Source organism: Henckelia pumila, chromosome 2 (assembly GCF_033568475.1).
Source record: "Henckelia pumila isolate YLH828 chromosome 2, ASM3356847v2, whole genome shotgun sequence".
NCBI lineage: Eukaryota > Viridiplantae > Streptophyta > Magnoliopsida > Lamiales > Gesneriaceae > Henckelia > Henckelia pumila.
In genome coordinates, this window is record NC_133121.1 from 113,726,624 (window position 1) to 113,740,055 (window position 13,432).

The 13,432-nt window shown below is 33.0% G+C and overlaps 3 protein-coding genes across 3 annotated transcripts; 1 reads left to right on the forward strand and 2 right to left on the reverse strand.

Moving 5' to 3' along the window:
• Positions 1 to 2,375: 2,375 nt before the first annotated feature.
• On the forward strand, positions 2,376 to 5,629 carry LOC140882879 (phosphatidylinositol 4-kinase gamma 8-like). The gene is given in 5 exon segments (XM_073289111.1): positions 2,376 to 2,484; positions 2,601 to 2,647; positions 2,759 to 2,815; positions 3,107 to 3,152; positions 3,155 to 5,629. Coding segments are annotated over 3 exon segments (1,836 nt in total). The 5' UTR covers positions 2,376 to 2,484; positions 2,601 to 2,647; positions 2,759 to 2,777; the 3' UTR covers positions 4,907 to 5,629.
• A 605-nt stretch (positions 5,630 to 6,234) lies between these two features.
• LOC140884526 (defensin Ec-AMP-D2-like) lies at positions 6,235 to 7,124 on the reverse strand. Its single transcript, XM_073291303.1, has 2 exons — positions 6,974 to 7,124; positions 6,235 to 6,613 (listed from the first exon to the last, which is right to left on the reverse strand). Exons 1-2 carry the CDS (start codon positions 7,035 to 7,037, stop codon positions 6,450 to 6,452), a joined length of 228 nt encoding a protein of 75 aa, XP_073147404.1. The 5' UTR covers positions 7,038 to 7,124; the 3' UTR covers positions 6,235 to 6,449.
• A 994-nt stretch (positions 7,125 to 8,118) lies between these two features.
• On the reverse strand, positions 8,119 to 12,870 carry LOC140881956 (uncharacterized). Its single transcript, XM_073287645.1, has 7 exons — positions 12,765 to 12,870; positions 11,488 to 11,936; positions 10,287 to 10,339; positions 10,052 to 10,116; positions 9,859 to 9,937; positions 8,761 to 9,069; positions 8,119 to 8,600 (listed from the first exon to the last, which is right to left on the reverse strand). The coding sequence occupies exons 2-7, from the start codon at positions 11,913 to 11,915 to the stop codon at positions 8,446 to 8,448; spliced, it is 1,089 nt and encodes a 362-aa protein (XP_073143746.1). The 5' UTR covers positions 11,916 to 11,936; positions 12,765 to 12,870; the 3' UTR covers positions 8,119 to 8,445.
• Positions 12,871 to 13,432: the final 562 nt, after the last annotated feature.

Below are 13,432 nucleotides of genomic sequence, written 5' to 3' on the forward strand. Positions count from 1 at the left end.
GATCCACAAACACAATTATTCACAGCATTTAGTTGTCCGAAATGACAATATCAAACAATGTTACTTTTTGGGTTTAAACAAGCATCATGTATCTTTCAAAGATATATGGATGAATCATTTAAATCATATGTATATTTTTGTTGTGTCAATGTAGATAATATATTAATTTACTCAAGGACATTAGAATAACATTATAAAGATTTCATGACAGTATTGGATATCTGTCATAAAGATGAAATTATATTATTTATATTAATTTTATTAAAAATAAAAGTGTGAATATAAGGATAAAGTTTTACGGTTGTGAATCTACAACTTTGTTCTTTTATTATACACTTAAGTTATGTAAAAATAAATATATATAAGAATATAAATATAAAAGTTAAATATTGGATATTCTATTACTCTATTACATTACCTATCTAAAAGTGTGAATAAAATGGTAAAATTTTACAATTATGAATCTACAATTTTGCATTTTTACTCTACACAAATTTATGTAACAAATTAAATAAATACATATAAGGATATAAATGTAAAAGTTAAATATTAGCTAAGACATGAAAATAATATATTATATTACTTATCTATACCAATTATAAAAGTGTAAACCAAAGTCAAAGTTTTCATTGTGTATTTTCAACGTTGTCTTTGGTCACACTTGATAAATTTTATGAGGATATTTTATATTATGATAATGTCAGAATTGAAAATGTGTGCATATTATATAAGGTTCCAATTTGCAAAAAGATTGAAATACTAAAATACTTTAGTTTTTATTTTTTTAGATAAATTAAACATAATTTTTCCACAAAAAATTTAATTAAATTAAATATTTATAAAGTTTTCTAAAAGATTGAAACATAAATATACTTTAGTTTTTATACGTTAGTATATGAAATGAAATAGTTTTTTAACAAAAAATCTTATGTATATTTTAATTTGTGTAATGACCTATTGAATTAAATAATTATATCATAAGTTCATAAATATAACAAAATATCATATTTTTATATGTTATTAATATATATATATATATATATAAATTAAATTACACATCGATATTGAAATAAATCAATTCATATAGAGTCAAGTTTTAATCCAAAGTAATAAATAAAAAACAAACCAACACACAAATATCATATATGTAAAAGTTAAAATTTTAAAAATTAACTATTTTTTCTCCTCAAAAAATCTAAAAACTATAACAATTATTTTATGAGATAGTGTTACAATAAATGAAGGAATATTTATAAGCTTACATGAATTAATGATAATGTCTTATTCTAAATTGTTAATTTGAATGTAAAATAATCAATACCGTAAATAATACAAACATTGAAACTGCAAGTGTTACATTGTCGAAAATGTTGTAAATATTTTTTTTAGTTACAGATTACACCGCTAAGCCATGTAATAGTTTTTTTTAAAAAAAATTATATATTATTACCATGAAAATAATTTATTAACTGTGTGTTAATATCTTCTAAGACTAATCTCAATTAATTTATTTAAAAATTTTATCGACAACAAAATATATTCCCACATATCGCACTGAATTTTACTAGTATAAATAAAAAACATAAATAAAAAATGTAATTAAACTAATTAATGAATGTATATGGTTTTTATATAGCATATAATGATAAATATATTATATTATTTTATATACACAAACCATGTGTGTGGTTATATATACGAGTAATAAATAATTAAAAAAATGATAATCTCATTAGATAAATAGATAATATTAATAGATCGTAACAAGGTTAGCAGTTAAGGAAGAAAGATCACAAGAAAAATAAAGTCGATCGTGAAGAGGACACACTCGATTATTTCTGACAAAAACCAATACAAGATTTTGTTCTCCAATATGTTATAAAATTTTAGAAACTTTTGGATTTCAATCTCTTTAATATTCGAATTAAAAAACAAATCTATTTTAATATCTTTTTATATGATTTTATAGTGTTTAGAAACGATCCTTTAGCTCTGTTTTCAATTTTCATTCATTTTCAGGTGTAACATGTTTCCTTTGAAAATAAGTTTTACGTCATTTGTCGATCTTTAATATCATTTTAAGTCGACCTCAAAAAAAAAATTGAGTCATTTTATAACTAATAATAATAATAATAATGACTTTCATACACTGATTGATAAATATATATATATTTTTTTAAAAAAATGGTGTCGAACCAAAAAAATGAAAATAAATTGGTGTCAAACAATTGTATAATAATGATAATAAATAAATTAAAAAAAAAAGGATTTGGTTTCCTATTTTAAGGCAATGGTACAAAGTTGGGTTGTTTGGCTCGAAAAAAGCGGAGAGAGAGAATTTAAAAAGGGAAGAAGCCACTGGTTTATGTTTTTTCCGACGAAAAAAAAAAGGCATTTCATATTTTCTTAAGAGTATTTCGGTGACGGGATTAATCGCTTTGCCGTTGCCGTTTCGTCTCCCTGAATGCCTCACCAGTGTTCAGGGTTCGCACGTTTTTTTTTATGCTCTGTTTTTTCAATCCTTTTTTCATGATTTCTATGTTTTCGTTCCATTGATTGATTGTGATTTGTTTAAAAATTTTGTTATTCCAATATTGCAGTCTATTTTGGCGACTTTTAAGCGGAGGAGCGAGGGAATAATACGATGGTACGTGTAAAATTCATTTATATATATGTATCTCAACATTTTCTTGCGAGATTTTGATTCCTAATCCATTTTATATCTATGAATTATTGATATTGATTCATGTTTTTGTAGGTGTCCGGAGATTAGCACCATGGTTCGAGTTGTTGATTTTTGCTATCCGAATTTCAAGTAAGACATCCTTATGAGAGATCTTTCTTCCATCAAATTTTGATTTGTGTTTGTGTTTGTGTTTGTGTTTGTGTTTGAAATAACTACTGTTAGCCATCGAATGATTATTGGCTCTGTAACATAGATTATTCCCACGAATAGCAATCGATGATGTTCAATCCATCAAGGCGGTAGCAAAATGATTTTAAACAAATTATATGAAACAGTAGTATTATAAGTTCATTCAACTCTTGAACGAATCTTGAGATCTTAAATTTTGCCCTTTTTTTTTCTTTTTTTTTTTTCAAACAGGCATGTGATGTCTAATCTCCCAGGGAAGACAAACCCTCTAGAAATCCTTTAAGAAGCAAGCAACCTTTAGCATGTATAATAGCCATTATCGCCTGCATGGTATTTGTAAAAATGGCTGTAGCCGTTGATCAAGGTCATGGATTCAAGCCATTCGCCCGACCCCCAAGATACAAACTCCAATCCTTCACTCAGCTCGACTTCAAAATGCTCGACTTTAGTCAATCCAAACTCGCACAATCTTTGAAACATGCCTTCCAGTCTACCAACATCTACAAAAGCTTTTCCACCCCATGCCTTCCTAATTCTTCCACGGTAGAAGACGACTTTGGTCCCAATGCCAGAATCGAAATAATCGGTGGCCACAATGCACCAAGAGTACGTTCTCTGGTTGTTGAAGTTGCAATAGCCATAGCTTCTGGTGTCAATCCAGAGCCAGCATCTAACGGGCTTGGCGGTGCCTACTTTATGCGCTCTCGAGAAGGTGATATTATTGCTGTTGCAAAGCCTATGGACGAGGAACCTCTAGCATTCAACAATCCAAAATGCTTTGGTGGACGGATGTTAGGCCAACCTGGCATGAAACACTCCATTAGGATCGGTGAAGCAGGTCTTCGTGAAGCAGCAGCTTATCTTCTTGATCATGATGGTTTTTCCGGTGTCCCGCCAACAGCATTGGTTAAATTTTCTCATGTCAGATTCAACATGAATAACGTGGAAACAGATTTGTCCCCGCCCCTTAAATTTGCATCACTTCAATGTTTTGTAAAGCACCATTCTGATGCAGGAGATTTGGGCCCTTCCAGCTTCTCAGTCACTTCTGTACATCATATTGGTATATTAGATGTGAGGCTGATGAATCTTGACAGACACGCGGGGAATATCCTGGTGAAGCAAGAGAAACAGAATTATGCTGGGGGTAAAGCCGAGTTAGTTCCCATCGACCATGGGTTTTGCTTGCCCGAGTCACTCGAAGATCCATATTTCGAGTGGCTGCACTGGCCTCAATCCTCAATACCATTTTCTGAGTCCGAACTTGAGTACATATCTGGTCTCGATCCGTTTAAAGATGCAGAGCTGCTAAGAACTGAGCTTCCATTAATTCGAGAGTCTTCCATCCGAGTTCTTGTGCTCTGTACGATCTTTCTGAAGCAAGCAACCAAATTCGGGCTATGTCTTGCTGATATAGGTGAAATGATGACTCGAGAATTTGATGGAGGAGAAGAGAACTGGAGCACGTTGGAGATTCTATGTTTAAATGCTAAAGTCAACCTGATTGATAGAAATTGCGATGATAACACCAGTGATGATCAAAATGTAGAAGAAGTTAATGAGATGTTCCAATTCGACGATGATGAAGTTGAAACGAAAGATGACGACCTCAACAAAGATTCAGGCATCCCCCAAATGTTACATAAATCCCCCCAAAAAGGTAAGCCGCCACCGCTAATTCCAAAATTCTCATCGATGAGTGGATTAGATGTTCCTTCATCGTTTCATTTGAACAAGAGCGACGATCACGACAAAGTTCTGGAGAAGAACACGTATTCGGATAATAGTTCTTTGAATGGAGATGAAGACTACCAGCAGGACGACAATCTCAAATCCAGTGGATTGATGCGGAGTCTGAGTTGCGCTGTACCAAACTATAGCCATGATGTTCAGGTCATTTCTTTCGAGGAAATGAACGAGGAGGAATGGCTGTTGTTCTTGGAGAGTTTTGAAAGACTTTTGCCCGAGGCATTCGAGGGAAGGTCTATGTGCTTGTCTAAGCAAAGATTGGGATCTTCTTGTGAGTTTTGAAGAGATAATCCGAAGATCAAGAATCAAGTGTAAGTAGTAACCATGTATACTAACACCATAGAATATGTTGTAGATACAATACAAGTTTGTTATGTGGGAGGAAAAGTGATAGGCAACAAGACATCCTTTCCTCCCCTCTCCTGTTTTTGCAAGTTTCCTTTTCATCCTATCATATATAGTTTAGAAGGTGGAGATTTCCTTTTTTCAATTGGACTGTACATGAATTTATCTTATGCTACTGTATGTAATTGCAGCAAATTTTAAGCCATTTATTATTATTATTATTATTGTAAAATATATACAAGTCTTCAATACATTTCTGAAGAAATTTAACCTCCAAAGTTGGTTGCACAAATTATTTACAAGAAACTCCTTCGGTTTCTTCTTTAATTTCTTCCATTTCCAAAGTCCAAATTAATTCCAATTACTTAGCTTGTTCTTCGAATTCGCTGCTATGCTATGGCCTTCTGTTTTCGAAGGACCCAAATTTGGGAGTCAATTCAGGTGTAGTATTTACAAACTCTGAAACGCCGCAGTCGAGGCTGAACGAAAACTCGGAATTCAACGTCGTCTTCTTCTTGTTGATGGCTTCAAAATTGTGGGAACTTTTTCTCTTCTTCCTTGTTGTTTCTGGGTTTTCGACGCCGGCGGGAGGCGGTGGTTCTTGGCCGTCATAGGAGTTTTTCATGGCCGTGCTGTGTTGTTCCATTGCGTATTATTGTCACTGTACAAGTCAACCTGTCTCTTATTATATATATATATATATATACAATTTTGCTATCCTGCCCATTCACCGTGCCCATCTAATGTGCCCACCATGAGGTGACACTCAACTATTAGATGTGATGAATTGTCCGTCCAATAGTTGAATGCCAACTCATGGTGGACAAATTAGGTGGGCACGGTGGGTGGGCAAAATAGCAAAACTATATATATATATATATATATATATATATATATATTTATTATCCAAATATAATATAAAATTATACTTTTACATTTTTACCCTACTGGTTGGTTTAGATTATGGATCGTGTCTTGTGACAAAATTATAGTTGTGAAACGATTTAATTCTTATAAAATTTTGTGCTTCATATCCAAAAATAAAAAATATATAATCATTTATGTAAATAGTAAGTGAAGAAGTATTTTTATATGAGCCTAAGAATTGAACTTGGCTGCATGCATGAGATCGACATCTTAGGAAATATGTTGGGAAAATTTAGTTAGTTAATTTATTCATGAGAAGAATGAAATTATTTTTATTATATATTCTCAACAGTCGTTAATATCAGATAACCAAAAACGAATGCATATATGTGTGAATTAATTACAATCCGATTCCCAAAAAGTGACCAAGGGTATTATTTATATATGAAAATTAGTACCAAGTGGAAAGCCAAGAACACATTGACTCCACGCATGCAGAACAATCACACAAATAAATTCCAAGTACAAGATTCCAACTTAAACATTATTGATAACATATGCATCCGTCGTAAAAAAAAAAAAAAAAAAAAGATCGATCTGTGGGCTTGTTTAATTAACAATGCTTTGTGCAGAAACATCGACGGCGAAAGCCGCGGCAATGGCCACCATGAAACCCTTCAGTTATGCACACAGAAGCACAGTTGGTTTTGCTCACACAAGGTCCCTTGAACCTATGACTCTTGGACTCACATGTTCTTGCTTCTGCTACCAGCTTTTCTGTAATGATCAAAATCACGACACTCAACAAAAATCTTTTAAACATGCATGCAAATAATAAATCTTTACTTTATTTATATCTTCAATATTATTTCAAAGAAGAAGATCAAGATGCAAAGAGAAAAGGGTTGTAAAATGGAAGTTAAAGAAGATATATAAGTCGATACGACTATTCTAATCTAATTATTAAAATCTTGAAAAGTGTCCGAGAAATTAAACATTCTTTTATCATGAATTCATGATCATCATTATATATGGAACATAAGATTTGATATATATGCAGGAATATAATTACGAATTAGAAAATATGAGAGAGAAGATCAGAATTGAAATTAAGACTAGTAAAATTGAAGTACGTACCAGCTGGCCCGAGGAGCATCAGCACGAGCAAGAAAGTTGAAAACAGCCTGAAGAAGCCACCCATATTGTAATATTATTAATTACGATTTTGTGTTTGCAATATCGCCCAATATTTATAAGGGCAAAACAAGTTCGAAATGTTTGGGTGGGATGTTAGCTAGCTAGCTAGCTACTATACGTACGATTCAGACACAATATCTCATTAATATAATTTTATCTTCGCTTTTTCTGATGATATATCACTTTCTAAGATTCTATACTCAAATTGTACACGAGGGAAAAGTTTTTATTTCACAGAAAAAAAAAGTTTGATGATATATATATGATCATCGATCACGAGTGAGTCATGGACAGTCGATACCCACTAGTATTCTTTCTTTGTCTTTGTTTAATTAAATTACCTGTCGACTTTGCATAAATTAGGTGTGAAAACTGTCATATTTTATCTATATTTCCTGATCTTTCTCTACTTTTTTGGGGAGGAGATCCACTTAACCATCATCACCTCCACTTTCTTTATTTTGTTTTTGTAATAAACCCTTTCCGCAGGCCTAATTTCCATTTGTTTTCTTGTGCTAAATTTCATAACCAATGGGCCACTTAGAGTGGTATAAATAATGGATACCATGCTAATATTGAATATAGAAAAAGGCGATTTTTTTTTTCAATAAAAAAGAGAGTGACACAAGTCGATCAAAATGACTGAATGAACAATTTCATGTTATTTTTAATTATTATTTTTTCAAGATATCGATCATTTATTTGTCCGTGGAAGAATGTGGTATCGAGAAATTATTCGTTCTAATGCAATGTAACCTTACATGCTCTCAAGGCTTGAGGCCGAATAGGAGAAAAACTGAGTGATGCAAATTTCAGAAGAAGTTTGAAAGTGAGAATGGTGTGAAAACTATTTTTAGATAGATTAAACCATTGGGAAGAATGACACATTCTTGCAATTTGAAACAAATTTGGGCTTCCATTCAAGAAAATATTATCAGTAGAACCCATGCATGTTCGATTAATTAAGAATATCTTTAATTGATGATAGATTGGTAATCACATTGGCACATTATTTATTAAATGCGAATTTTTTTCATCTAAAAACAATTATCATTACACTATTGATGAGACGTGAACATTTTAAATTACAAGGCATAAATAAGTAATTCATCCATTTGTCAGGAACCAAAATATCATTGAGATGGTATAATTGCACATGTTTTTCTAAATATCGCCCTTTGGGTTGTGTACCTAGCTCCTTTAGAATCTAACTATCATAATATTTGGTGTCGCATCATCAACGAGATCGAACAGACTCCCCCATATTCAACAAATCATGTCAACCTCAATATCTCAAGAAAAGCTGTTAAGTTCAGCGACATCGATCCGTCAGATGTATATATATATAAAAAAAAGATGTAGTATGTGCACCATATATCTCAGAAATTTAAATGGTTTGTGAGGAGGGAAGTTTAGATGCTACTGATGTCGACTTTGCTTTTGTGAAGCTGAAAGGCCGGAGTAATCCAGCTCCCACAACTGCACTGAATTCCAGACCAGTTAAAGTAACCTAAACGAGCTTCGCAGTGGGCACATAACAGCTTACCCTCAAGTCCACCTTCCACAACTGTGTAATCCCAGATCAAAAAACTCAGTTATTATTTTGAAAATTTGTCAGTGACACACACTTGCGATAGGAAGCTTAAACAATCATATTCAGGGCTGAAACGACTAATAGCTTGACACATAAACTTAACATATGCATCACAAGTTCTGATCCATCTTACCTGTTGTCATCCAACGTAGTGGCTCGACAAAGATAGAGGAACATTCATCCTCATCAGATTTGTTAAAAGGGTTTCCACTTCTCCTTTTATGCCATTCAAAGCACGTCTCGCCCTCTCCTGGAATGTGATCCACAACATGGTCCTTTAATGCAACTACTCTACGGCATTTCGTGCAGCGATAAGCAGGAGTAGGTTTCACTTCCTTATCAAGTGATTGTTCCACCTCTAAAGAGGCATTTTCAGCTCGCAAACCAGGATCTGCACTGAACTTAGAAACATCTAAATTTTCTCCACGATTATAGGATTCACCTGTTGCGATGTGCAAAATGTGAGACGTCCAGATGTAATAACATCTATGCATGGACCACTGGTCCGCTTTTTGTAATCATCATCTCATTATATTTGTATAATATTATCATTGCTGATCAAAACAAATAAATAACTAACAACAACGCATAGAGTAGAAGTACCCACATAGAGGGGAGACTAAAGAAGTAATTCATGCCACCAATGATCATAAGCTTTGTTCATTCACTCATTCACAGAGAGGGTGGGTCTTCCAATCGTATCATAGTAGATTAATAATGAGCACATTTTGCAACCTATATTATTTTCTTTTGGAGCGGAAAGAGACGGCAACAATAAAATTTAGAATAATTTTTTGAACGTATTGTCTGAGAGAGTGTTCCTAGCTACTTGCATCATAATTACGTGATAATAATAATAAAAAATGCCGCTTCTCTGTCTCCCTTAATGCAAGAAGGCTATTACTTATCATTTCTATCAGTAAAAAGGACATTGATACATAATTTATGTTGCTCTTTCTTTTCTTCTTCCCATAAATTCCATTCCTGAATTTTTTAACCCATCAGCATTCAGACACTAAGCATTAATAAGCATAAATCAGGAAGCATAAACATTCACTGACAAATCACACTTTCTGTGGATGCTACTATCCTCTGAGCATTGCATCGTTGCCTTCAAATAATGTAATTCAGTTGAACACATAAACGACTAGTAGCACACACTGATCTAGATCATCTAGCACATATCAAGAATCAATTGAAAGATAATCTTGTCCAGGTAAAAAAAATCAACCTAAAATTTTTAAGCGGAAGCGCTTGTATGTGGGGCTAGCATGATCAACCTTAAAACCCATTTGTTCGAACATTTTCAACTGCAAGTGTTGGAAAAAGAGAGAGAGTTAACCTCAAATAAACATAAGGGACATAAAGTAAGAATAATCTTTGAAGGATCAATGTATGTATAGAACCATTCAATCTTATATCACCTGCTCCAGAAAACCATCATTCGGACATACAAATTCACAGCTTCGCCGTAGCGATTCAATGGCATCTGGAGATCGATGCAACATAAACAATAAGTTAAAGAAAATATCAAGAATATACATAATTATTAATATTAAATGTTAACTTATCAAAAAAGACATTTATGTCTTGTCATGAAATTGCACGTCTCAATTTCAAGAACTGAATTACTAAAACATATGGCATGCAGTTGCTCACCTTCTTGTGATAGTTGCTCACTTCTCATCAGGTATGCTGTAATAATAGCTGCACTGCAACGAACACATGCAAAGAAGGGTGTAAACCCCTAGGGCTTGACAAATCAGAGAACAAAATCAATTAAAATGAATGCCTTCTCTGAATAAAAGCTGGATATGAATTGACAGGAAACATGAAAATAATCAGGAGTAAACGACATGGGCTTTTGACAATAGAAAATTGAAATGATATAGATGAATAGTACGATCAAAACCGCGAGTTAGTACATATCAGGGGAGAGTCCTCAAAATTTTTAATGATAAAGAAAGAATCCAACTCATTCTTTCACAAGCAAGCTAGTCACCAGAGCAACTTCAATCATGAGAAGCCAACAATGACTATTTGTTTATATTTTGTCACTTTATTTATAATTTCATAGACTTCTTGAATACTTGCCAAGTCAGCAAGTGATTTAGAGTCCTGTGACGGAGAAAGAGACATTTGAAAACCATGAAAAAAGAAAAGAAAAGTACTTAAATACATAGGATTCGTCCAAAACTCATTGAATATACTTTTGAGTCGAGTTCTCAAAAAATACCCAGGTTTACTTGGTGTAATTAAATCTCGGCCTTTATCCCGCAACAAATGTATCCCAGCCCAAGGCTAACAATCATGGTCAATCTTAGAGACAAGAGAATGAAAGAAGGGACATTTTTGGACAAGTCCAGAAACATGCAAGTCCTCAGGGAATGCAAATTATTGTTGAAAATTGAACTTCCTAGAGTACATGTGATACTCAAGTTCAAGGAAAATATATATTGAGACCTACAATGTATTTGACATGTAAGTGATAGACTAACATTTATAGCTTATTTCATTAATTACCAGAATTAATTCTCTCACAGTACAACGAAAAAGTAAATGAAAGGTGAGAAAAGATAAAGAACATAATAGCAGGCCATCTATGTTCATTAATTGAGTAAAGCTTCGAAATTGCAGGCACTGAAGCTGCTCATTTCATCCCAGTAGATACATTTAAAATCATTTACTCAACACCAGGCAAGAATTTGTTTTCCCATTGAACTTGGGTAGCAAAATCAAGATCATCCCATCTGCCGGAAAGTTAACATCATTTCTATAATGACATAAGACAGTTTCACACAAAATGTACGCACGACCCAAGCACAGATTCATAAACTAGCAAAAAGATATTAAAATATACCTCCTTGACACACCAGCAAAGCAGTGCACCAAAACAGATCCCTGTTCCCTACTGTCTTCGATAAAATCCAAGCAAACTTCCAAATAGTCAAGCAAATTTTCGCTCTCCATGTCTCTTAGAGGCACTGCCATCCTCACAAACTTCAAATCCTTGCCTGCATACTCCAGTGCGTATAGGAGTTTGTCTGGTGACAGCGAACTCTTTGACCCATCACCTGAAACATCTTCAGATCCTGATCCCCCAACATAAACCTTTTTAATTTCTTTGCTTGGAATAGAAATCCCACTGCGCCATTCCGAGAAGAAAGATATGGACGCGGAACTAAGAACTGATAGTATATGTGTGATTTCATTGCCTCCATTCTGAAGAATGTCAGCAGCATCTCCAATATTGCCAATGAATAAATGTTCACGTACTAGATTGGACATTTCACAGAATAAACGTTGCACCTATTAAAGTCCAGCATATATTATTATTTTTAGAATAAAGCCTGTCCTATTTAAGAAAGCACCACAATGTTTACTGATGTTAGAAAAGGAAATAGAAATCTAGGCGTGCTCGTTCTATAACTTGCAAAATAATCGTGAGCACTCACGCTCAATGCTAAAAGGTTAGATGGATCAAAATTGTAAATTAATCAATGAAGCAGTCGCATGATTAGTAGAATGAAGCACAAATAAATTTTTGAAACTTTTGTGACCTGAATTAAACACCTTCAACAGATGCATTTCCAAAAAAGACAAAAGTGGAGCTGTCTGAGATCGAAGAATTTCACCATGCTTTAATGCCATGTGTCTTTAATTCATTTTTACAATTCTGAAGGCAGCAACCAAATCCCAAATCCCAAATTACTTTGTTACACTAAAACACACTAACTTCGCCCAATCAACTTATTTAGCCGTTCCTTTTTAAGATAATTTAATTACTCAGATTCAATGTTTACAATAAGAATGCAGCTAACGAATAATAAACCAATGAAGGTTTCCGCACATCACCATGGTCATTTTCTTCCAAATGGTTAATTGTTACTAAAAACCGCAAAGAAAACAATAATTTTACAGCGCATGCGAATAACCAAATGATTTACATCTTGAAACCAATATGAGTAAAATAAAACTATCCTCTGATGATTCCAACTAAGCCTGAATCAAGAACACGCAAAGTGAACAGTAACTAGCAAGTATAAATCTCAAATCTGATATGTAAATAAAAAAAATAAAATCCTTAATCGAATGAAGACATATTTCAGAAGCGATTGTAGAACCTTTCCACGGTACCTGAGTTCAGTATCGTCTTTGCAGGGTAACGGCGGGTTCAAAATCAAATTCTCTCCGGTGCTGAGCCAATCAAACGACACCGTTTACTGCCTTTATTCTTTTTTATATATATATATTTTTCGCATCATTTAATTTTGACCTGCAACTTGGGCTTCATGTGCGAAAACACCTGCCCAAATTGGCTTGTTCAATTATTTAATTATTATGACAAGACCAATAGGAATAATAAAATAATCAAAAGTATTTTGCTGTTAAAAAAATAAAACTTGTTGAAAAATATATTATTATTATTATGTTGAATATTGAATATTGAATGTTGAATGTTGAATGTTGAATATTGAGTTGTAAAATATGAAAAATTAGTGTGTGATGATGTAGATGATGATGTATTTATTTTTGGACTAATCTCAAATGTGGATCTATAAATAGGTCTTCATTTGTGATGAAAAATACAATTGAGTTGAGAAAAAAATATTATAAAGTGTAGAGTTTGATATATTTTGAGTTTTGGAGTTTTTACTTTTTACCATAAATTTTTATTTTTTTACAACACGTTATCAGCACGATCGCTCGAAGGTTCTCTATAATTTTCGACGCTCCAAAATACAAGAAGAAGTCAAAAATATTCAACAAGTAAGAATTTTTATTTTACTGTTTATATATTTTTA